Source organism: Crotalus tigris, unplaced genomic scaffold (assembly GCF_016545835.1).
Source record: "Crotalus tigris isolate CLP2741 ecotype Arizona unplaced genomic scaffold, ASM1654583v1 scf7180000020719.984301794:720406, whole genome shotgun sequence".
In the NCBI taxonomy this organism is placed as follows: Eukaryota; Metazoa; Chordata; class Lepidosauria; order Squamata; family Viperidae; genus Crotalus; species Crotalus tigris.
Window position 1 is genome coordinate 421,271 of NW_024098147.1, and position 24,555 is coordinate 445,825.

General features: G+C 46.4%; 1 protein-coding gene across 2 annotated transcripts in view; it reads right to left on the reverse strand.

Moving 5' to 3' along the window:
* The window catches only part of KIAA1755 (KIAA1755 ortholog), a 52,331-nt gene that overhangs the window by 10,139 nt on the left and 17,637 nt on the right, over positions 1–24,555 (reverse strand). The window contains exons 2-10 of one of the 2 annotated variants that reach the window (XM_039368193.1): positions 20,802–20,999; positions 18,700–19,969; positions 17,382–17,573; positions 14,924–15,047; positions 12,637–12,730; positions 11,332–11,418; positions 4,559–4,675; positions 2,800–2,898; positions 540–751 (exon numbers count right to left, since the gene is read on the reverse strand). In XM_039368193.1, the coding sequence (XP_039224127.1) occupies positions 540–751; positions 2,800–2,898; positions 4,559–4,675; positions 11,332–11,418; positions 12,637–12,730; positions 14,924–15,047; positions 17,382–17,573; positions 18,700–19,969; positions 20,802–20,999 (2,393 nt within the window). The remainder of the gene's footprint in view (positions 1–539; positions 752–2,799; positions 2,899–4,558; positions 4,676–11,331; positions 11,419–12,636; positions 12,731–14,923; positions 15,048–17,381; positions 17,574–18,699; positions 19,970–20,801; positions 21,000–24,555) is intronic. The other variant, XM_039368195.1, reaches the window with a different exon arrangement.

A 24,555-nucleotide genomic window follows, 5' to 3' on the forward strand; every position in this document is an offset into this window, starting at 1 on the left:
ATGATGTTCCCTAGTTGGGTCATGAAGCGTCTGCAAGGAAAACCACCCAGCTCAGAGAGCACCCAGGACCCCACAGTTGTCCTCCTCCTCCTCCTCCTCCTCCTCCTCCTGTAATCTCACTCCCTTCTAGCACTGATGATGTTCTCTAGTTGGGTCATGAAAGGTCTGCAAGAAAACCACCCAGCTCAGAGAGCACCCAGGACCCCACAACCTTTCTCCTCCCCCTCCTCTATCTCCTCCTCCTCCTCTCTGCAACCCAACTCCCTTCTAACACTGGAGATGTTACCTAGTTGGGTCATGAAAGATCTGCAAGAAAACAAGCAAGCTCAGAGAGCACCAAGGACCCCCACAGTTCCTCCTCTTCCTCTCTGCAAACCCCCCTCCCTTCCAGCACTGATAATGTTCCCTAGTTGGGTCATGAAACATCCACAAGGAAACACCCAAGCTCAGAGAGCACCAAGGACCCCACAGTCCTCCTCCTCCTCCTCCTCCTCCTCCTCCTCCTCCTCCGAGGTGCCCCGAGGATTTTGCTTCCCTACCGGACGTCCGGATTGAAGCCGAGTCGGGCCGCCTCCTTCCGCAGCCGGGCCAGGGTGGCGCCTCCTTCCCTCTGCAGGCTCACCAGCTGGGCATTGCGCAGAACCTCCTGCATGAGCTGCCGGTGCCTGCTCAGCTGGCGCTCCACCGCCTGGGGGACGAGGCCACCGGTCAGCCAATGCTCTTTGGGTCGCTTTGGGCCAGGCAGTCCTCGCTTTATGACCATAATAATGAATCAGAAATGACGGTGGCTGATAAGCGATGCCCGCATGGGTTTGCCTTGCTCAATGTGCCAACCCCTGCTCTCTCTGTTGCGGTCCTTAAGTGACCGCACAGGTTGTTAAGAGGAGCATGGAGTGCCTAAGGAGGTGGGGGACGCACCGGGAGGCCTACTGCCAGCCCAGGTCCACCTTTCCAGCTCACAATGATGAGGGGACTGGAGGCTAAAACATATAAGGAACGGTTGCTGGAATTGGGTATGTCTAGTTTAATGAAGAGAAGGACGAGGGAGGACAGGATAGCAGCCTTCCAGTATCTCAGGGGCTGCCCCAAAGAAGAGGGAGTCAAGCTATTCTCCAAAGCCCCTGAAGGCAGGACAAGAAGCAATGGGTGGAAACTGATCAAGGAGAGAAGCAACCTGGAACTAAGGAGAAACTTCCTGACAGTTAGAACAATTAACCAGTGGAACTACCTGCCTCCAGAAGCTCTGAATGCTCCAACACTGGAAGTTTTCAAGAAGAGACTGGACAACCATTTGTCTGAAATGGTGTAGGGTTTGCTGCCTGAGCAGGGGGTTGGACTAGATGACCTCCAAGGTCCCTTCCAACTTTACTACTATTACTATTACAAGTCGCCTGCCTGGGCCTCCCCTAACTTCTGAGGCACCTTGGCTCCACTTTCTATTGTCCCACTGTCCTTGGGCCCGCTTGCCACCCCCCCCCAGCTCCCACATGCCCCCTGTCAACACTGTAAACATTGGGATGTTCCCACTCGGACAACTGATGAAAATTGCAGCCATTTCCGCTTTGCTTTTAACATGCTTTTCCTTCTATTTAGGGATCAGGTTGGGACGAATGCTTGAACTCAGCTAGCCATAATAATGCCGCTCTGTGGGAACTCAAGGTTTGGCGGGCTGAGGAGCTGGAGAGAAAGCCCGCCTTTCAGGCTCATTGGAGAATGTGATTTATGATGGCTTATTGGGGGTGGGAGTTGCCATTTGTTACTTTGTATCCGAGGGGAAGGGAATTTAGTTTTGGGTTCAACTATGGGGTGCCGATACTTTGTTTCCTGAATAAAATGTTCTTTAAGGAAGAGCTCGTGCCTTGAAGTCCTTTTGATGGGTTTCATCTGTCGGAACCATGACATCCCCTTTGCAGTAGAAAAGGACATCTGTAGCTCAGGGATGAGCTGTGGGGGTCCTGGGTGCTCTCTGAGCTGGGTGGTTTTCTTACAGACGTTTCACGACCCAACTAGGGAACAGCATCAGGGCTGAATGTTGGATAATGAAACGTCTACAAGAAAACCAACAAGCTCTGAGAGCACCAAGGACCCCATAGTTCTCCTCTTCCTCCTCCTCCTCCCTTTCTCTTCCTCCTTCCTCTCCTTTTTCTCCTCCTCCCCCTCCCCCCCTCCTTTCCTCTTCCTCCTCCTCCTCCTCCTCTTTTCCTCCTCCTCCTTCCCCTCCTCCTTTTTTCTCCTCCTGCTTTCCACAAACCACCTTTCTAGCACTGATAATGTTGCATAGTTGGGTCATGAAACATCTCCAAGAACATCCAAGCTCAGAGAACACCAAGGACCCCCATAGTCGTCATCCTCCTCTTCCTCCTCCTCCCTTCCTCCTCCTTCACCTCCTGCTCCTTCCCTTCCTTTTTTTTCTCCTCCTCCTCCTGCTCCTCCTTTCCACAAACCACCTGCCTTTCTAGCCCAGATGATGTTCCCTAGTTGGGTCATGAAACCTCTCCAAGAAAATATCCAAGCTCAGAGAGCACCAAGGACTCCAGAGTCAGAGTCGTCGTCCCCCTCCTCCTCTCCTCCTCCTCCTCCTCCTCCTCCTCCTCCTCCTCCTCCTCCTCCTCCTCCTCCTCCTTTTTTCTCCTTCTCCTCCTCCTCCTGCACCACTGGTGATGTTCCCAAGTCTGGATCATGACCAGGACCCCACCGAGACCAATTCAGTCCTTCAGAGCCAGGGAAAGAAGCAGACCGCACGACCTGGCCGACGCGTGGCCTCAGACCTCGCTTCCAGTAGACCTCCCACACCTTTACCTGCAAGGTCTCCAGAGCCTCTTCCTTCTCCAGCTCCTGGGTGGTGGTCCGCAGCAACTCAGAGGCCTTTTTGAGACCACTGACGAAATGGTGGACTTTCTAGGAGAAGGAATCACCCAAAGACATTTGGTCACAAGGAAGGTTGCGGGTCTACAGATTGATCGGCTGGTATTGCAAAGTGGCATCTGAGTAAAATACGGGTCACCGGGGAGGACAATTGGGGTGATAAAGCGGGGGGCAGCCATGCAAAAAAGCCCGCATGCCCCCCATGAAAGATGGGGAGAAGGCAGGTCTCAGACCCAGAGACGCCAGTCTCCGAGCAGCTGTGTGCGTGTGTCCTCCTGACACACATTTGGGCTCTCCTAGAGCAGATTTTTCTACCTGCTACAAGCTCTTCGCCCCCCTTCAGCGGATGGCTAATTCACAGCGTATTCCCCAGTAGGGATCGCTTGGGCCTAGTGGTTACGACACCAGGCTAGAAAGCCAGCTGGGTGCCTCTGGACCAGTTCCCAGGACGTGGGAGTTCTAGTCCTGCCTTAGCTATGAAGGCTGGCTAGGTGACTTGCAGTTAATTGCAGGGAGACAGTGAGTTGTAGTTCCAGCTTACGCAGGAAAGCCAGCTGAATGACTCTGGGCCAATCACTAGGAGACGGTGAGTTCTAGTCCTGCCTTGGGCACAAAAGACAGCTGGGTGACTTTGGGCCCATCACCAGGAGACGGTGAGTTCTAGTCCTGCCTTGGGCACAAAAGCCAGCTGGGTGACTTTGGGCCAATCACCAGGAGACGGGGAGTTCTAGTCCTGCCTTAGGCATGAAAGCTGGCTGGATGATTTTTGGGCCAATCACCAGGAGACGGTGAGTTCTAGTCCTGCCTTAGGTATGAAAGCTGGCTGGATGACTTTGGGCCAATCACCAGGAGACGGTGAGTTCTAGTCCTGCCTTGGGCACAAAAGCCAGCTGGGTGACTTTGGGCCAATCACCGGGAGACGGTGAGTTCTAGTCCCGCCTTAGACATGAAAGCTGGCTGGGTGACTTTGGTCGGGTCACTTTCTCTCTGCCCAGCCCACCTCACAGGGTTGTCGTTGTGGCGAAAACAGAAGGAAGGACATGATATTGGATATGTTGGCCACCTTGAATTATTTTTAAAAAGAATAAAGGTGGGATACAAACAAGCAGATAAATACTGTAAATTGGGTTTTACCGCCAGGGAGATCCCCTACTACCACATCCAAGCTTGTGGATATGGGGCAGGCCTTGGCGTTTGGGGCTGAAAGCCACGAAAGGGACTAGAGTTTTTTTTTTTTTTTCCAAGTGAGAAACTCCACGATAAATCACAAAAGTCAGTGAAACAAGGGCATCACCAGGTCCCAAAATTCAAGATCGCTCTACCTGATCTTAATCTGTGCTGCATAAATTAAATTATTAAATTAAATTAAAAATTAAATTATTAAATTAAATTAAAAATTAAATTAAATAATTAAATTAAATTAAAACTAAATAAAATTAAATTATTAAATAAAATTAAAAATTAAATAAAATTAAATTAAATTATTAAATTAAATTAAAAATTAAATTAAATTAAAAATTAAATAAAATTAAATTAAAACAAAACCAAGATGGAACCTCAATCACACCCCAGCAGTTGCCATCTTGACTTTTTGGACCCCCCCTGCATGGACTCCCCTGCCGGGGAGGCCTAAGGAGCCGGTTTGTGGCCCAAGACCCCTCCCCAAATGGATAAGGGCGGGAGAAGAGGGTACCTGGAAGAACTGCACCCATTCCCCGTGGTTGTAGGGGAAGTGGCCGTCAAAAGCCGGGGTCAGCTGGCCGTGGTCCACGTGGCGGCTCAAAGCTTTCACAGAGGTCACTGGCTCCACCTGCAGGCAAGACACGGGATGACGGTCAACCTCAGCTTGGAGAAACATTTCCAGCTCAGCCCACCTCTCAGGATTGTTGTTTGTGGGGAAAAGAGGGGGAGGAAGCAGTTTTAGGTATATGACTTTGGGCCAATCACCAGGAGACGGTGAGTTCTAGTCCTGCCTTAGGCACAAAAGCCGACTGGGTGACTTTGGGCCAATCACCGGGAGACTGAGAGTTCTAGTCCCGCCTTAGGCAGAAAAGCTGATTGGGTGACTCTGGGCCAATCACTGGGAGACTGAGAGTTCTAGTCCTGCCTTAGGCAGGAAAGCCGGCTGCATGATTCAGCCCCTCTCTCTTAGCTGTGCCCACCTCACAGGGATGTTTTTTGTTGGGAAAAGAGGAGAAGGAAACAGTATTCGGTATATTTGCTGTTGCCTTGAGTGATGTATGAATGATATGAAAAGGATAAAATTCCAATAAATAAACAAAACATAAAAATAACCACAACAAAGATTAAGAATTTGGACCATTAAAAAGGAACAGAATTTGGACTGGCTCCAATGAGCAGAGAACAGCTGCAATAATTAGAGGCAGATCTGACTATGGTTTAATTCAAAGAAAGGCCAACAACTATCTATCTGTCTGTCTATCTGTCTGTCATCAGTATCTATCTATCTATCTGTCTGTCATCAATATCTGTCTGTCTATCTATCTATCTATCTATCTATCTATCTATCTATCTATCTATCTAGTCTGTCTGTCTATCATCTATCTCCTATATCTATCTACCTACCTACCTACCTACCTACCTACCTACCTACCTACCTACCTGTGTCTATCTCCTATCTCTCTCTCTCTCTCTCTCTCTCTCTCTCTCTCTCTCTCTCTCTCTCTGTCAATCATCTATCTATCTATCTATCTATCTATCTATCTATCTATCTATCTAGTCTGTCTGTCTATCATCTATCTCCTATATCTATCTACCTACCTACCTACCTACCTACCTGTCTGTCTGTCTATCTCCTATCTATCTATCTATCTATCTATCTATCTATCTATCTATCTATCTATCTATCTCTGTCTGTCCGTCTGTCCGTCTGTCTGTCTGTCTGTTGGTCTATCTATCTATCTATCTATCTATCTATCTATCTATCTATCTATCTATCTATCTATCTATCTCCTATATCTATCTATCTACCTACCTGTCTGTCTGTCTGACTGTCTGTCAGTCATCTATCTATCTATCTATCTATCTATCTATCTATCTATCTATCTATCTATCCTAATCTAATCTAATCTAATCTAATCTAATCTAATCTATCTGTCGTGGTGATGCAGTGGTTAGAAAGGCGTATTCCAGGCTGACTCTACCCACAGCCTGGAGTTCAATCCTGACCAGCTTAAGGTTGACTCAGCCTTCCATCCTGCCGAGGTGGGTAAAATGAGGACCCAGATCATGGGGGGGGGGGAGAGCCTGACTCTGTAACCCGCTTAGAGAGGGCTGGAAAGCCCTGTGAAGCAGTATATAACACAGCTGTTACTATTGCTACTTTCTGAACCCCTGCATTTCAGGCTAACTGATGCTGGGGGACCCCCTTGTACCCCACAGGTACACAGGTATAGTACAGGGGGTACCTGGCTCAATAGTAGTAACTGTGAGAGGGATCTTGGAGTCCTAGTGGAGGATCTCTTAGATAGGAGCCAGCCGTGTGCTGCAGCTGCCAAAAAAGCCAACACAGTGCTCGGCTGCATTAACAGAGGGAAGGAATCAAGATCACGTGAAGTGTTAATACCATTTTACAAGGCCTTGGTGAGGCCACACTTGGAATACGGCATCCAGTTTTGGTCTCCACGATGTAAAAAAGATGTTGAGACTCTAGAAAGAGTACAGAGAAGAGCAACAAAGACAATTAGGAGACTGGAGGCTAAAACATATAAAGAACGGTTGCTGGAATTGGGTATGTCTAGTTTAATGAAGAGAAGGACGAGGGGGGACATGATAGCAGTCTTCCAGTATCTCAGGGGCTGCCCCAAAGAAGAGGGAGTCAAGCTCTTTTCCAAAGTGCCTGAAAGCAGGACAAGAAGCAACAGATGGAAACTCACCAAGGAGAGAAGCAACCTGGAATTAAGGAGAAACTTTCTGACAGTTGGAACAATTAACCAATGGAACAACCTGCCTCCAGAAGCTGTGGATGCTCCAACACTGGAAGTTTTTAAGAAGAGACTGGACAGTCATTTGTCCGAAATGGTGTAGGGGGTTGGACTAGATGACCTCCAAGGTCCCTTCCAACTTTACTATTATTATTTATTATTATTATTACTACTACTACTACTACTATTTCTTCTTCTTCTTCTTCTTCTTCTTCTTCTTCTTCTTCTTCTTCTTCTTCTTCTTCTTCTTCTTCTTCTTCTTCTTCTTCTTCTCCTTCTCCTTCTTCTTCACCAGGCAGGGCTGTGAGGGGTGGGCTTCTGACTCCCTTTCCCATTTGCCCTTCATCAGGCCCCCCAGAAGGAGCTTTCCCTCACCCCGTCCTGGGAAAGAGAGCCTTTTAATCACCCAGGCCAGAGGCAGTTTATCAAAGCCATTAATATTTCACCGTTGCATTAATTAAAGCCTGCGGTGTTAATGAAGGGACAGAAACCCTTTCAAGGCTGAGTTATTATCTTAATCTCTGGCTGACGTAGCCAGCAGTCCATTAAGGCTGCTCCGAACCAACAGGGTTGGTGTCATTAATGGCTGGGGAGAGAAGAGAGACTGGCAGGATTGGAACTCGGTTCCCACCCCACCCGTTCAGCCCTGGAGGGAGAATTTTCACGCCAGCTTGTCCCACTCAGGTTGTATCATTGGGTCAGGATGGGGCAGAGAAGATTTGGGCCATGCTGCCTTTCGAAGGGTTCTTAAAAACAGAATAACAGAATTGGAAGGGACCTTGGGGGGAGGGTGTCTTCTAGCCCAGCCCTCTGCTCTAGCAGGGCTCTCTATACCATCCATTTGATTGATTGATTGATTGATTAACAGAATAACAGCATTGGAAGGGACCTTGGAGGTCTTAGTCCAACACCCTGCTCAAGTAAGAGAACCTGTACCATTTCTGACAAATGGCTATCCAGTCCCTTCTTAAAAATCTCCGTTGTTGGAGTACCCACAACCTCTGAAGGCAAGCTGTTCCTTTCATCCATCCATCCATCCATCCCTCCATCCATCTCTCCATCCCTCCCTCCCTCCATCTCTCCATCCATGCATCCATCTCCCCATCCATCCATCCATCTCTCCATCCATCCATCCATTTCTCCATCCATCCATCCATCCATCTCTCCATCCATCTCTCCATCCATCCATCTATCTCTCCATCCATCCATCCATCCATCCATCTCTCCATCCATCCATCTCTCCATCCATCCATCCATCTCTCCATCCATCCATCCATCTCTCCATCCATCCATCCATCCATCCACCCACCCACCCACCCCTCCCTTCATCCCCCCATCCATCTCCATCCATCTCTCCATCCATCCATCCATCCATCTCCATCCATCCATCCATTTCTCCATCCATCCATCCATCCATCCATCTCCATCTCTCCATCCATCCATCCATCCATCCATCACCCACCCACCCACCCCTCCCTCCCTTCATCCCCCCATCCCTCCATCCATCTCTCCATCCATCCATCCATCTATCCATCCATCCATCCATCCATCCATCCATCCATCCATCCATCCATCCATCCCTGTGTGTGTGTGTGCATGTGTGTATTTTATCTCTCTCTAACTAATACAATCCTAGGGCTGGAGGGGATCTTGGAGATCTTCTAGTCCAACCTTCTAGTCAGGCAGGAGACCCTATAACATTCTGGACAAATGGCTGTCTAAGCTCTTAAAAACCTCCAGTGATGGAGCACCCATAACTCTAGCAGACAATAGACCAGGGGTCTACAAACTGGGCCCTTTTATGACTGGTGGACTTCAACTCCCAGAATTCCTCAGCCAGGCACGCGTGCCTGGCTGAGGAATTCTGGGAGTTGAAGTCCACCAGTCATAAAAGGGCCAAGGTTGAAGACCCCTGCAATAGAATAACAAAGTTGGAAGGGACCTGAGAGGTCTTCTAGTCCAACCCCTATACCATTCCAGACCAATGGCTGTCCAGTCTCTTCTTAAAATCCTCCAGCGATGGAGCACCCACAATTCCCTTTGTTCTGTGGAATTCTGTGACTTGAAGTCCAGGCGTCTTCAAATGGCCGAGCTTGAAAAACATTGAGTTTCTACTGCTCCCTAGCTGAGCCCAAAAAACAAGGCACCAAATTCTACCTTTTCATGTAAAAGAGTAATCCATTTAACTACATTTGATCGGGAAGGGCCATTATTCATTATATATTAATGAAAACTGAATAAAAAAAAGAGAGAATGCAATTGGACTCCGCAGACTGTGGGTCAAAGGCCACCCATGGTCCTGCCTCAGGGAGGGAAAAAAATGGCTCAGCCTTAATCTAACAATTGAATTACCTCTGACCTGGTTAGAAATGGGTCTGTCAGGAGTTTTTGAAAAATGGCTTAATTGTTGCTTGTTCAGGTAGAACGTCACGCTTCCCTGCCCCTCTATCCATCATTTCTGAGCACAGTTTTGAGCGAAAGTCAGCTCGGTTCCCCATCGCGGCTGCTATCCTGGGAAATAATAATAGTAATAATAATAAAGTTGGAAGGGACCTTGGGGGTCATCTAGTCCAACCCCCTGCTCAGGCAGGAAACCCTATACCATTTCGGACAAATGGCTATCCAGTCTCTTCTTAAAAGCCTCCAGTGTTGGAGCATTCACCGCTTCTGGAGGCAGGTGGTTCCACTGGTTAATTGTTCTCACTGTCAGGAAGTTTCCTGCAATTATGGTCGTACATTCCAACTGTTGTAAAACAGGTCAGTCACGTGACCGGCACAGTTTTACACTGTGTTTTGCCACTGTTGTTAAACAGATGCAGCGGTCGTAAGGGTTTTGTCCCAGCCTGCGTGAGTCCTTGTTAACTCACAATGACCAACCTCTCTTTTAACAAGTAGGCTGGAAATGCAGGGAAAACAAAACCCTTTTATTAATTAGGTACAGCCCTGCAAAATGTCCCCAAAGCAAAGGCAAACAAAACACGATGCAAACGGAGAATTGTCCCGAGGCAAACAGAACACGATGCAAACGGAGAATTGTTCACAAGCAAGGCAAACCGACCAGGATTCCATGAAACTTGAGTCCTTTGCAATCGGTTGCCTTCAGCAACCAGCACCACCCACGCCTTCCCTTTTTATTACGCAGCCCCAAGGCGTGGCTTCTCAATGCCTTCTCCTCCTCCCTTGGAGTTGCCCCATGGCCTCCCTCTGTCCTGCTCTGGTTGCCTATCTGGGTTTGCGAGCGTCCATGGTGTCTTCCAGCTGTGAGTCCTCAGAGTCTGACTCAGCTTCCCCGCACGGCTGGGTCTCAGCCTGAGCACGAGTGGAGGGGCCAGGCTCTTCACCAGATTGTAAGTCCTGGAGCTCCTCAGAGCCTTCCTCCGACTCTGATGGCTCGCTGCCGGGTCCAGTGGCCGGCACGGACTCACAACAGTAAGTGCAAACATTGCAGATGTTAAGAGGACAAAGTGAGCATTAAGCAAAACCGCTGGTCCCTCTGGGAGACTGCTATCATGTCCCCCCCCCTCCCCCCAGCCCTTCTTTTCTCTAGACTGGCCGTTCCCAAATCCTGCAACCGTTCTTCGTATGGTTTTAAACTCCGGTCCTTTAATCATCTTAGTTGCTCTTCTTTGCACTTCCCCCCCCCCCAAAGTCTCAACATCTTTTTTGTAATGTGGCGACCAGAACTGGATGCTGCTGCTAGCTGGGGGGATTCTGGGAGTTGAAGTCCAGACACAGATATACAGAATATGGAATAAGAGTTGGAAGGGACATTGGAGGTCTTCTAATCCAACCCCCTGCTCAAGCAGGAGACCCCATACCATTTCAGACAAATGGCTGTCTAGTCTCTTCTTAAAAGCCTCCACTGATGAAGCACCCACAACTTCTGGTGGGAAGCAGTTCCACGGGTTAATTGTTCTCACTGTTAGGAAGTTTCTCCTTAGTTCCAGGTTGCTTCTTTCCTTGATGAGTTTCCATCCATTGCTTCTTGCCTGCCCTCAGGTGCTTTGAGGAATAGGTTGACGCCCCTCCCCCTCTTTGTGGCATCCCCTCAAATGCTGGAAGACTGCTATCATGTTCCCACTATCCTTCTTTTCTCTAGACTGGCCATTCCCAAATCCTGCAACGGTTCTTTATATGTTTTAGTCTCCAGGCCTTGGATCATCTTTGTTGTTCTTCTTCTGCACTTCTTCCAAAGTCTCAACATCTTTTTTGTGATGCTGTGACCAAAATTGGCTGCAGTATTCCAGGTGTGGCCTTACTAAAGTTTGATAAAGCGGTACTAACACTTTGGGTGATCTTGATTCTGCGCCTCTGTTTATACAAACCAGGATTGTAGTAGCTGTTTTGGCTGCCGGCTCTTCTGAATGTGGGGCTTGCCCACACTGGAAAAACCTGGTTAACCCTCACAAACCCCGCACACAGCCTACAGCCCTGCTGCTGTTTGGGGACGGAAGAGGACTGGACAGCACAACAACACAACGAGATGCGAGTTCAGGCAGAGGCGCAGATGGGCAGAAGTTACCTGTAGGCCGAGGAACCTCTCCAGGTGAGAGGTGGTGTCCTTCTCTGCCACCAGCAGAAGAACTTGGATGGATCCAGGAAAGATTTTCTGCAAGGAAATGGAGAAATCGTTGACTTCCCAGCTTTTCTTTCATGGCTTCCTCTGCTTGCTGGGTCAGTGTGTGTGTGTGTGTGTGTGTGTGTGTGTGTGTGTGTGTGTGTATGTGTGTGTGTGTGTGCATGTTTGTGTATTTGTGTGTGGCTGCAGCACCTTCCAACCTGAAGCTCTTCGCTCCTCTGCCCCCTTCTATTTTTATTTCTATCTCTATCTCTATTCTATTCTATTCCATTCCATTCTGTCCCTTATTCTATTCCATTCTATTCTATTCCTATTCCTTATTCTATTCTACAATCTATTCTATTCTATATTGTATTCTATTGTATTTTATTCTATTCCTTATTCTATTCCTTATTCTATTCTATTCCATTCCATTCCATTCCATTCTATTCTATTCTATTCTATTCTATTCTATTCTATCCTATTCCATTCCATATTCTATCCGATCCTATCCTATTCTACTCTACTCTATTCCATTCCATATTCTATTCTGTTAATTCCATTCTACTCTACTCTACTCTACTCTAATCCATATTCTATTCTATTCTATTCTATTCTATTCTATTCTATTCTATACTCTATTCTACTCTACTCCATTCCATATTCTATTCTACTCTACTCTACTCTATTCTATTCCATATTCTATTCTACTCTACTCTACTCCACTCCATTCCATATTCTACTCTACTCTACCCTACTCTACTCTATCTACTCTACTCCATTCCATATTCTACTCTACTCTACTCCATTCCATATTCTATTCTATTCTACTCTACTCTACTCTATTCTATTCCATATTCTATTCTATTCTACTCTACTCTACTCCACTCTACTCCACTCTATTCCATATTCTACTCTACTCTACTCTACTCTACTCTACTCTACTCTACTCTACTCCATTCCATATTCTACTCTATTCTACTCCATTCCATATTCTATTCTATTCTACTCTACTCTATTCTATTCCATATTCTATTCTACTCTACTCTACTCCACTCCATTCCAGCTTAGCAACTGGTTCATATTTCCCTGCTGCTGTAACCGAATGGTCCCTAAACGAACAGTTATACTGCAAGTTGAGGACTTCCTGTTATCAAGAAGGAATCTTGGAACCCACCTCCCCAGGCGAGAACACACACCCCCCGCCCTCCCCACCTGCAGGCAAGCATTGAGGATCTCCAGCTGTGGATCCTGCCCACCCATAATTACCTGGAGGGATCCCAGGGCGGTGGGGAGCGTGGGAGGAGGGGCTTCTTTCCTGGCATCCACAAGAATCACCACCCCCTGGCCGTTGGAGCGCTTCCTGAAAGGGGGAATAAAACAGAGCGATGGAGACTCTCGAATCGAGCTGGACCTCACAAAGATATCTCTTGACCCTCCCTGCTGGTGGTCCAGAAGGGTCCTTACCTTTGGGGGTCGTTAGGACGGTTTCCCATCTTCCTAGATTTCCTAGTGGTCTCCCATCCTTTTACGAGCCAGGAGCAAGTTTTAGCTTTCGATATATATATCTTTTAAGATTGAGACAATGCTGCCCCCTGCTGGCCAGGAGGTGAACTAAGAGGCCAATGAGTTAGAAGGGAACTCCTGGAGGAGGAGGCAGCAAGTGGGGGGGGGGAGTTTAGAACTGGGGGAGATATTTGTGGGGTCAGGGGCAGGTTTGGGGCAACCCTTGCCATTCAGGGGGAGATTTGGGAGGCTCTATTTCAGGCACCCCCGAGGCAAAAACACGGACAGGGGGCAGCTGGGAGGCGGCTGCATTCTGGGGTTGAGTTTCGGGGATCAGCGAAGATATTCCGAAGGTCGAGAAAATGGTCATTTGTCCAGAGCATTCATGGCCCCCTCCCCATCTTAGGGTCAGGGCTGAGTTCAGGGCAGCCCTCGACTTAAAACGGTTCATTTAGTGACCAAAGTTACGACGGCACTGAAAAAGGCGACTTATGACCGTTTTTCACACTTTTGACCGTTGCAGCCTCCCCGTGGCCAGGGACTCAGAATTCAGATGTTTGGCAACCGACTCATACTTATGACGGTTGCAGCATCCCGGGGTCAAGGGATCCCCTTTTACGAACTCACTAGGGAAGCCGGATTCGCTTAACAGCCGTGTGACTCACTTAGCAACTGCAGTTGATTCACTTAGCAACATAGCAGAGAAGGTCGTGAAAGGGGGCAAAACCCACTTAACAAACGTTTCACTTAACGACAGAAATCTGGGCTTCAAATGGGATCATAAGTTGAGGGAAGCCTGTATTTGGATCTTCATAGTGTTTAATTTATACCGTCTACAGGGGTTGTATAGTTTTATCTTTTAATATTGTAAGCTGCCCTGAATTACTCCGTGGCAAGGGGTCGGCCAATAAAATTTAAAAACAAACAAACAAACATCTTTCCATCTCCATAAACTACCTTCTTCCCTAAGTAGGGATTGGAGAGTCTATAGAACATGGAGAAAGGAAGGGCCTAAGCCAGGGATAGGCAACCTTGGCTCTTTTAGCACTCATGGACTTCAATTCCCAGAATTCCTGAGCCAGCATGGGGGAACTATGGCCCCCTCATGACTCGTGGACTTCAACTCCCAGAATTCCTGAGCCCACATGGGGGAACTATGGCCCCCTCATGACTCGTGGACTTCAACTCCCAGAATTCCTGAGCCAGCTTGGCTCAGCTTGGAAACCTCTCCCTTTCCCCTCAGCATGGCTGGCTGAGGAATTCTGGGAGTTGAAGTCCATGAGTCATAAAAGAGTCCAGGTTCCCCACCCCTGGACTAGGACAACTTGCCACGGCTGAATTGCCGTGGGACAACTCACAGCAGCCAACTCATCATGGGACAATTCGCCGTGGCCTAGTTGCAGTGGGACAACTTGCCATGGCCAATTTGCCTTGGGACAACTCACTGTGGCCTAGTTGCTGTGGGACAACTCACCGTGGCCAGCTTGCCATGGCCAACTCACCGTGAGACAACTCACTGTGGCCTAGTTGCCACAGGACAACTCGCCGTGGCCAAGTTGCTGTGGGGATAAGAGTTACACCAATATCAACAAAATGGTGGAACAGAATCATTAAAGAAAGGATGCAAACGGAGGGACACCATGAAGTGTGAATGACCAAAATTAAACTATTTTTTAAAATTGATTTTAAATAATTAAAAGGAATTGTTAAAATTGTCCTGCAGTGAGTTGTCCCATCGCGGTGAATAGGCTACTGCAAGTTCCGGAAAGGGTGGTTGACTTGTTCTGAAGACGCAGCCCCAACTGGAGGGTGGAGAGTGCCCGGCGATGTGCCTTTGGGCCATCTCATGCTCTCCCAGGATATCTCATTGGGTGGTAGAATGAGGAAAGGGAGGCGCTTCCTTTGGGAATGAAGGTCGCCTTTACCGGGAAAAGCCGTTGGGAGGGGCGAAAGGGGGGCGTCCCCCACTTTCATGGAGGGCAGGGAGGGGATCCCCCCTGTCTTGGCTTCCTCCCATCATCTCGGCCTCCTTGCCTCTCGACTTGCTTACCTGGCCATGCAGCAAAGGCAGAGCAGAAGCCGCGCCAACTCTCTGACGGAGCACCCGGGGTCCTGCCAGCCTCCTCCATTTTGGGGGATTTCAACCAGGGGCCTCCCGAGCTTGTCCACGCTGCCTGAAATTCCAGAAGAAGTCACGGCAAGCTGCACGTTAGTCCAGGGCTCTCCAGACTTGGCCACTTTAAGACCTGTGGACTTCAACTCCCAGAATTCCCCAACCAGCATCACGATGCTGGTTGGGGAATTCTGGGAGTTGAAGTCCACAAGCATTAAAGGGGCCACGTTTGAAGAGCCCCTGCAATAGTGGGAAAAAAAACTGTGCACCCTAAAGATCCTTTTGAAGGGGGAATGTAGAAGAGATGAGTTTGAGAGGTTGCTTGGTATGGAAAAATGCACCTCCTTAATTAGAACAATTGATCTGTGGGAAGAATAGAATAGAATAGAACAGAACAGAACAGAATAGAATAGAACAGAATAGAAAATGTGGAATGAAATAATGAATAGAATAGAATAGAATAATATAGAATAGAATAGAATAGAATAGAATTAGAATAGAAATAGAAATATAGAATAGAATAGAAATAGAAATATAGAAGAGAAGAGAAATAGAAATAGAATACAATAGAACAGAATAGAATTACAGAATAGAATTACAGAATAGAACAGAACAGAATAGAATAGAGCAGTGGTTCTTAACCTTTTTGAACGAATCGCCCCCTTGAGCCAATGAGGAAGTTGTCATCGCCCCCCTCCCCCAACATAACCTCTCAATCACAACATAGGAAATAATTTTTCAATTTATGCAAACACTTTTTTTGTTTTCTTTAAAATTGTCATCGGGACATATCGATGCAAATAATTTATTTCCAGTCTTCTTCCCATATCTCCCATATTCTGGCCAATGGCGTGCCACTGTATGGGCAGAGGCTGCTGCGCAACACGCATGAAGACAAGCGATGCGTCTTCACATATGTACGCCGTCCTGTACTGAAGCTAGCTGGAGGAACATTTGAAAATACAATTCAATCCACTAATAGCGAGCGATCTGATGCTTTTGTACGACAGATATGCAGCCATTCACTGTACAAAAAAATCTCAAAAGTGTCCCCAAAACTTCTCGCTCCATCACCCCCATATCATCCTCTTTTCGTTCCTTCGCCCCCTTGAAAAATGAAATCGCCCCCTAGGGGGCCATCTCGCCCAGGTTTAGAACCACTGGAATAGAATAACAGAGTTGGAAGGGACCTTGGAGATCTTCTAATCCAGTGGTTCTCAACCTGTGGGTCGGGACCCCATTTGGGGTCGAATGACCATTTCACGGGGGTCGCCAAACAAGGCTGTCCGCCATTTTTCCCCCTTTTCTTTGGCCACGCCCCTGGCACCCGGTGATGTATAAGTGGTTGGGGGGTCACCACAACATGGGGAACTGTATTATGGGGTCGCGGCATTAGAAAGGTTGAGAACCACTGGACTAGTCCAACCCTCGGTCTCCAGAAGTTGTGAATGCTCCAACGCTGGAAGTTTTTAAAGAGAGATTGGACAACCATTTGTCTGAAATGTATCAGATTTCCTGCCAGAGCAGGGGTTGGACTAGAAGACCTCCATGGTCCCTTCCAGCTTTGTTATTCTATTCATCTGTTAATTGTGCATGTCCAGCTTGCAAAGGGAGAGCTGAGTTCGAGCATCTTCTTCAGAGCTTCTTTGTTTCAAGGAGGACTGCATTGTGTCAATAACATGACACAACACACACACAAGCCTTGGGAAGAGGACTGGTATGCAATTATTTATGCATACAAGGGTGCAAGACTATACAGGTAATCCTGTGCTACCTACTTGAGTCATGAAACGTCTGCAAGAAAACATCCAAGCTCAGAGAGCATCAAGGACCACAAAGTCCTCGTCCTCCCCTCCTCCTTCTCCCCCTCCCACTCCTCCTCCTCCTCCTCTCTGCAAACCTCACTCCCTTCTAGCACTGATGATGCTACCTAGTTGGGTCATGTCTGCAAGGGATCAACCAAGCTCAGAGATCACCAAGGACCCTACAGTCTTCCTCCTCCTCCTCCTCCTCCTCCCTGCAATTCCCATTCCCTTCTAGCACTGATGATGTTACCTAGTTGGGTCATGAAATGTCTGCAAGGGATCAACCAAGCTCAGAGATCACCAAGGACCCCACAGTCTCTCTCCCTCCTCCTCCTCCTCTCCACAGATCCCCCCCCTCCTCCGTACAAATCTCACTCCCTTTTAGCACTGATGGGGAATTCTGGGAGTTGAAGTCCACCCATCTTCAGCTTGTCCAGGCTGAGAAACCCTGATCTCAGAGGGATTTCAAGCTAAGGATCCACTCCACCCAAATCTCTCGTGGATCAACTCTCCGGCCAGCAACAACACAACAGGAGCAGCCGCGAGATTTTCGGCAGGAAAAGGTCCCTCAGACGACCCACAAGCGGTACCTGGCAGACGGGCCATCCCCGAAGATAAAAGCTGGGAGTTGAGCAGATCCCACGGGACCGACTCGGAGGGACTCGATCCCAGGACAAAAGACTCGTCGATCAGGGCATCAGTGTTAGACGGGGTCACGCCAACAGGGTCCAGATTCAGGGGTCTCACGGGATCCCCAGAGGCTGCTTCAGTCGGACTGGAACCTGGGAGGGAAGAGGAGAGAAACAGACCAAATTTATTATTTTATTTTATTTTATTTTACTTCACTTTACTTCATTTATTTTATTTTATTTTTTATTTTATTTTTATTTTATTTTTTATTTCATTTATTTTATATTTCATTTCATTTCATTCTATTTCATTTTATTTATTTTATTTTATTTTATTGTATTATTTTATTTCATTTAAAAGAAATGATTTTATTTTATTTTTCTTTTCTTTATTTTGTTTTTATTTTTTATATTTTCTTTTATTTCTTTTCTTTTCTTATTTTCTTTTCTTTTTTATTTCATTTCTTTTATATTTTATTTTATTTTATTATTTTATTTCATTTAAAATAAATGATTTTATTTTATTTTTCTTCTTTTATTTTTATTTTTTATATTTTCTTTTATTTATTTTCTTTTCTTTTATTCTGTTATTTTATTTTTTATTTCATTTATTTCATTTTATATTTTATTTTATTTTATTTAAAATAAATGATTTTATTTTATTTTTATTTTATTTTGTTTTTATTTTTTATATTTTCTTTTATTTCTTTTCTTTTATTCTTTTCTTTTATTGTTATTTTATTTTTTATTTCATTTCTTTTATATTTTATTTTATTATTTTATCTCATTTAAAATAAATGATTTTATTTTATTTTTCTTTTCTTTATTTTTTTTTTATTTTTTATATTTTCTTTTATTTATTTTCTTTTATTTTCTTTTATTATTTTCTTTTATTTTTTATTTCATTTATTTTATATTTTATTTTATTTTATTATTTTATCTCATTTAAAATAAATGATTTTATTTTTCTTTTATTTATTTATTTATTTTTATATATATATTTTTATTTCTTTTCTTATTTCATTTATTTTACATTCTATTCTATTCCATTTCTATTTCTGTTCTGTTCTGTTCTATTCTATTCTGTAATTCTATGCTATTCTTTGATTTGATTTACTTAATAACTGTAGGAGGAAAAGTCACCAAGGGGGGCGAAACCCACTGAACATCCGTCTGGCTTAGCGACGGGAACTCTGGGTCAATTGTGGCCATTAAGTCAAGCACTCCTTGTAAAAACCAAAAACTCCTACATTTCCCCCCCTGCTCCGGTTCCTCTTACCCTTCCCAGATGCTGGCTTCGCTCTGGCCACTTTCGGAGAGGAGACCATCAAGGTTTTCTTCCGGGGCCCTTCTGGGCCCTTCCCAGCTTTTTCGGGACCCCCAGACCCCTCCCCAGGAGAGGCCAAGGGACGGTGGCCCTTCCGGAAGGAGAATTTACTGCTGCCCGCAGGACCTTCGGCTGGAGACTTGGCGGGTTTCGTGGCCCCCGACTTGGGGCCTTCCTCAACTTTCCGGCCCTTGTTGGAGTGCTCGAAGGGGTTCGGAGAGGCCATTTGGCCTGACCCTTCGCCCAGCTGGACCTCGCCGTCCTCTGGAGCGGACGCTGCTTGAGCCAAGTCCATTTCCTCCAGGATGGCCGCCATCAGCCCCGAGTTGATGCTGATGGGATTCTGGAGAGCCGCCATGTAGGAGTCTCGGTAGCGGCACCGCGGCTCGTGGATCTTGGGGTCCGGGCTCAGCTTCCTTCTCAAACAGGGGGTGCAAGGACCCGCCTCCAAATCTTCCTCCTTCCCACAATTCCAGGCGGCCACCTGAGGTCCGGTCTCGCCATTGGCCTGAAGAAGCCCCTTCTTCTCAGCCGCAGGAAATGCTTCGGGTGGAAGGGGATGAGGGGTCACGGCTGGAGAAGACATCTCAACCTTGGGAGGTGCTTCTGAAAACTCCACCAGGTTGACGTACTCGCCTTCCAGGTTCTCGCTAATGATGTCGCACAGGCTGGGCACCACGAAGAGGGTGGTCTTCTTCCAGGAACCTTGGTCCACCTTGATGAGTCCCGGATACTTCCCTGGAGATGGTCTGGAGGCCGGGTCTCCACCGCTGTGGCTGCTTGGAGGCTCAGCGTTCAACAGGCCGAGGGTCTCCGAATGGTTGGAATCCTTCTCCATGAGATGTTCTGTTTTGGGGAGCTGCACAAACTCCGGGGTAGCGATTTTATTCCAGGGGACGGGGACAATCCCGTTGCCGGTGGCCACCAGGCAAGTGTGCAGGGTTGGCCCTTCCAGGTCCCGGTTGACGTTCTCCAACCACGCTTCGGTGAAGAGCCACGAGCATGTGGCATCAGGGATGGGGACCTTCGCAGCAGTGGTCAAGTCCCTGGAGAGACACTTCACCACCAGGCAGGCCGACTGCTCCCCACAAGGCTCAGCTTGGAGGTAAAAGTCTCCAGGGCGGAGAAGAAGCGGGTTGAGGGGACTGAGATGGACTGTCACCTTCTCATGGAGACACAAGGGCCAGCCTTCGTGCAGGAAGACCCGGCCGGAGTAGGAAGCCTGGGGGATAGAGAAGGAGAGAGAGAGAGATGGGATGGACTGAGACCATTGAATTCCGTTGTCACCTGAACTGGTTTTACATTTATAACTGACTGATGAGGCACTGATGGAGTTACCTAGTGTGGTCATGAAACGTCTGCAAGAAAACAGCCAAGCTCAGAGAGCACCAAAGAACACACAACTCTCCTCCACCTCCCTTCTAGCACTGATGACGTTCCCTAGTTGGGTCATGAAATGTCTGCAAGAAAACAGCCAAGCTCAGAGAGCACCAGGAACCCCACATTCTTCTCCTTCTCCTCCTTCTCCTCCTCTTCCTCCTCCTTCTCCTCCTCCTCTCCACAAACCCCACTCCCTTCTAGCACTGATGATGTTCCCTAGTTGGGTCATGAAACGTCTGCAAGAAAACATCCAAGCTCAGAGAGTATCAAGGACCACACAGGCCTCCTCCTCCTCCTCCTCTCCACAAACCTCACTCTCTTCTAGCACTGATGGGGAATCCTGGGAGTTGAAGTCCACCTGTCTTCAAGTTGCCAAAGTGGAGAGACAACTGTCTCAGAAACTGGAAGGGCAGTCTTTATTTGTCATAGATAACTTGCAGGTGGGAGCTGCACTGAAGCCCAACATCCCAAGGCTGCCAATTGCATGTACACACACACAAAGATAGATAGATAGATAGATAGATAGATAGATAGATAGATAGATAGATAGATAGACAGACAGACAGACAGACAGGGATAGAGAGACAAAGAGAGAGGGAATGAGCGAGAAACACACAGAGACACACACACCTACACACATACCCCAGAGCTGGAGATTTCCCATCTGTACTTACACAGGCGGCCTGGCGGATGTGCTCCAAAAGACGCTTCAGAGGGATGAGGAAGTCCAGGAGGCAGCAGAGCCCGTCTCCGTGGTACTTGGACTCCAGGACCCGGAAGAGCTGGCTCAGCACCGTGGGAGCCGTCACCTCGAAAGGAGGGAAGAGCCCCGACAAGGTGGTCTGCACAGCGGCATCCAGAGATTGGGGGTCCTGCCGTGGGGAAGGAAGGGAGGGAGGAGGAGGAGAAGAAAGAGGGGAGGGAGGGAGGAAGGCAAGAAGGAAGGAAAAGGGAGAGAGGGAGGAAAGGGAGGAAGGAAGGAAGGAAGGAAGGAAGGAAGGAAGGAAGGAAGGAAGGAAGGAACGAAGGAACGAAGGAAGGAAGGAAGGAAGGAACGAAGGAAGGAAGGAAGGAAGGAAAAGGGAGACAGGGAAAGAGGGAGGGAGGAAGGCAGGGAGCAAGGAAGGAAGGAAGGAAGGAAGGAAGGAAGGAAGGAAGGAAGGAAAGAAAGAAAAAAATTATCTGTCAGCTTTCTCACTGTCAGGCAACTCTGAGTGACTTACACAATCAAAAAAAAAAAAAAAAAAATCAAAGCACCAACCAAAGAGAATATTCACTGTATTCTTGCAAGACGTTTCTTGACCCAACTAGTGAGGCACTACCTTGACGTGGTTGTGGGGCTTGTGTACTCTGAGGAAGATGAGAGCTACGCCAGAGGTTCAACCATACTGGACAGGTCTCATCAGAGGAGTCAAAGAGTGTCTCTCCCATAAAAAATATGGGGAGACGTAAATTGCAGAATGCCATACCGGCTCGGACGTCGCCCGGGTTAACAAGGTCCGCGCTAGATATTGGAGTTCCTGGATATCTGGTGAAAAATGGGTTACAGGACTCAGGACTGTTGGCTGAGCAACCAGGGCCAGCAGCTGCAGAACTACTGGAAGAAAAGGTGTTTATCCGTCGCAGATACACAGTGATGGAAAACAAAGAAATAATGATCTGTTACTACAGATCAAGTCCAACAAGAAGAGGATATCTAAAACGAATGCACCAGTTCTGGAAAGAACAACATCCAGAATCAGAAATAACAGAATAGAGACTAGCAGATCAATGCCGATTTATAACACGAAATAAAATATTCACAGAAACAGAATTGGACGAACTGCAAAGGTTTACCCAGGGCAAAGAAATCAAAGCCTTACCAGAAGTAATTCAGAATGTAGAGGCAAACCAGGGGGAGTTGGCAGTGAAGGAATCTAGCAGAGATATACAACTGTTCTCATTTGGAAACCAGGCACCTCTACCTCAGGAAGAACAAAACCCTCTAACTAAAGAAATAAAAGAATTGAAACAAAGAATAACTGAGCATCTAGAACAGCACAAAAACAACAGAATAAGGCTGCCTGCATTGAAGTTTGTTTCAAAGAAACAGCTAGCACAAGCATTAAAAAATGCAAATACTGCAATAGCAAGTATAAGCACCAATTCACTGCAAGAAACAAACCAACTAATGTACAGCACAGCTGCAGTTATAACAGAATACCTGGGATGCAAAAATCAACAAAGAAGAAAAACAAACAAACAGTGCACCAGAAAAATGGAAGGTTAGACTAGAAAATAAGATCAGCAAGATAAGATCACATGCAAGCAAGCTAGAACAGATGAAAGAAAAGAAGCTGAAGAACAAGAAGACCAAAGAATACCTAATCAAGAAATACCACTTAGAAACAAGGAAGATCAAGGAAGCACTGGAAATAATAAAGCAACAAATAACAGCTATAGCCAGGAAAATCAGTAGATATGAAGCTCGAATTGCAAACTATAGGCAGAACCTCCAATTTCAATCCAATCAGAAACGTTTCTACCAATCCATCAATGGAGAAACTGCAAGGAATCAGTCAGTACCTGACAAGGAAGAAACAGTGCAGTTCTGGAAGCAGATATGGGATAACCCAAAGAAATACAACAAGGATGCGGCTTGGTTAAAAGAGGTGGATGCAAATAAAACAGAAGTTGAAATGAAAGAACTAGTAATAACAACAAAAATGGTAGAAAAAAGAGCAAAGAAAATCAAAAATTGGTCAGCACCAGGTGAAGATGAACTGCATGGGTTTTGGTTGAAACATCTAACTGTTATACACCCACTCATTGCCAAGCAGTTCAACAATATACTACAAGGAGGAGAAATTGAAAAGTGGCTAACAACTGGGAAAACCTACCTAATAATGAAAAATCCAGCAAAAGGGGCAACACCAGGTAACTACAGGCCAATTACCTGCTTACCAACAACTTTCAAATTACTAACTGGTGTGGTAGCTGATGCAGTACAACAGCATCTAGTTGAAAACAATCTCTTTCCACCTGAGCAGAAAGGAAACCGCCCCAATAGCAGAGGAACAAAAGATCAACTCCTAATAGACAAAATGATCTTGGAAAACTGCAAGAGAAGGAAGACCAACCTGAATGTGGCATTGATTGACTACAAAAAGGCATTTGACTCTCTGCCACATGATTGGATAATCAAGTGCCTAGAAATAACAGGAGTCAGTAGAAACATCAGAAAATTTATGCAAAGATCAATGGCACAATGGAAGACACAGTTGCAGATCAATGGTGAGAGACTGGGAGAGGGTAATATCAAGAGAAGAATATTTCAAGGAGATTCATTATCACCATTACTATTTGTTATTGCACTGTTTCCTCTGTCAACAATACTGAATAACTCAGGACATGGCTATCAAACATCAAAAACATCTGCCAGACTATCCCATCTCCTTTACATGGATGATCTGAAGCTGTATGGAAAAACATCATCTGAAATAGAATCGCTGCTCAACACTGTCCGCATATATAGCCAAGATATTTTAATGGAGTTTGGCTTGGACAAATGTGCCACACTTACTATCAAACAAGGAAAAATAGTGAAAACTGAAGGAATCAAGATGCCCCACGAAAATAACATTAAGAGTCTGGATGAGGAAGATTACTACAAATACTTGGGTATCCTTCAAGCTGACAACATCAAGCACACTGAAGTCAAGAAAAAGATTAGGGGTGAATACATCAAGAGAATAAGAAGATCTTAAAGTCCAAACTCAATGGAGGAAATACCATAAAGGCAATCAACACCTGGGCAATCCCAGTTATTAGGTACACAGCTGGAATAGTGGACTGGACTCAAGCAGAACTAAAAGCAATGGATAGGCAGACCAGAAAAATAATGACAATGAATCATGCCCTTCATCCACGCAGTGACATTGATAGACTTTATCTACCAAGGCAAATAGGTGGGCGTGGAATGCTACAAGTACATCAGATGGTTGAAGAAGAAAAAATGACTTTGGAAGAATATCTGAAGAACAATGATGAAGATGCACTGAAATTAGTATATCAGGAAGGCTTACTAACTACTGGAGAGACCAAACTGGCCTACAAGAAAGACCAAATGAAGAACAGAATAGAGGCATGGGAAGACAAAGCACTACATGGCCAATATATGAAAAAAATAGCTGGGAAAGCAGATAATAATAAAACCTGGCAATGGCTAAGAGCAGGAAAATTGAAGAAAGAGACCGAGGGACTAATTCTGGCTGCACAAGACCAAGCCTTAAGGACAAATGCATACAAAGTCAAAATTGAGAAGACAGCAACAGACAGTAAGTGCCGCCTATGCAAAGAAGCTGAAGAAACAGTGGACCACTTGGTAAGCTGTTGCAAGAAGATTGCACAAACTGATTACAAGCAGCGGCATGACAAAGTAGCAACAAT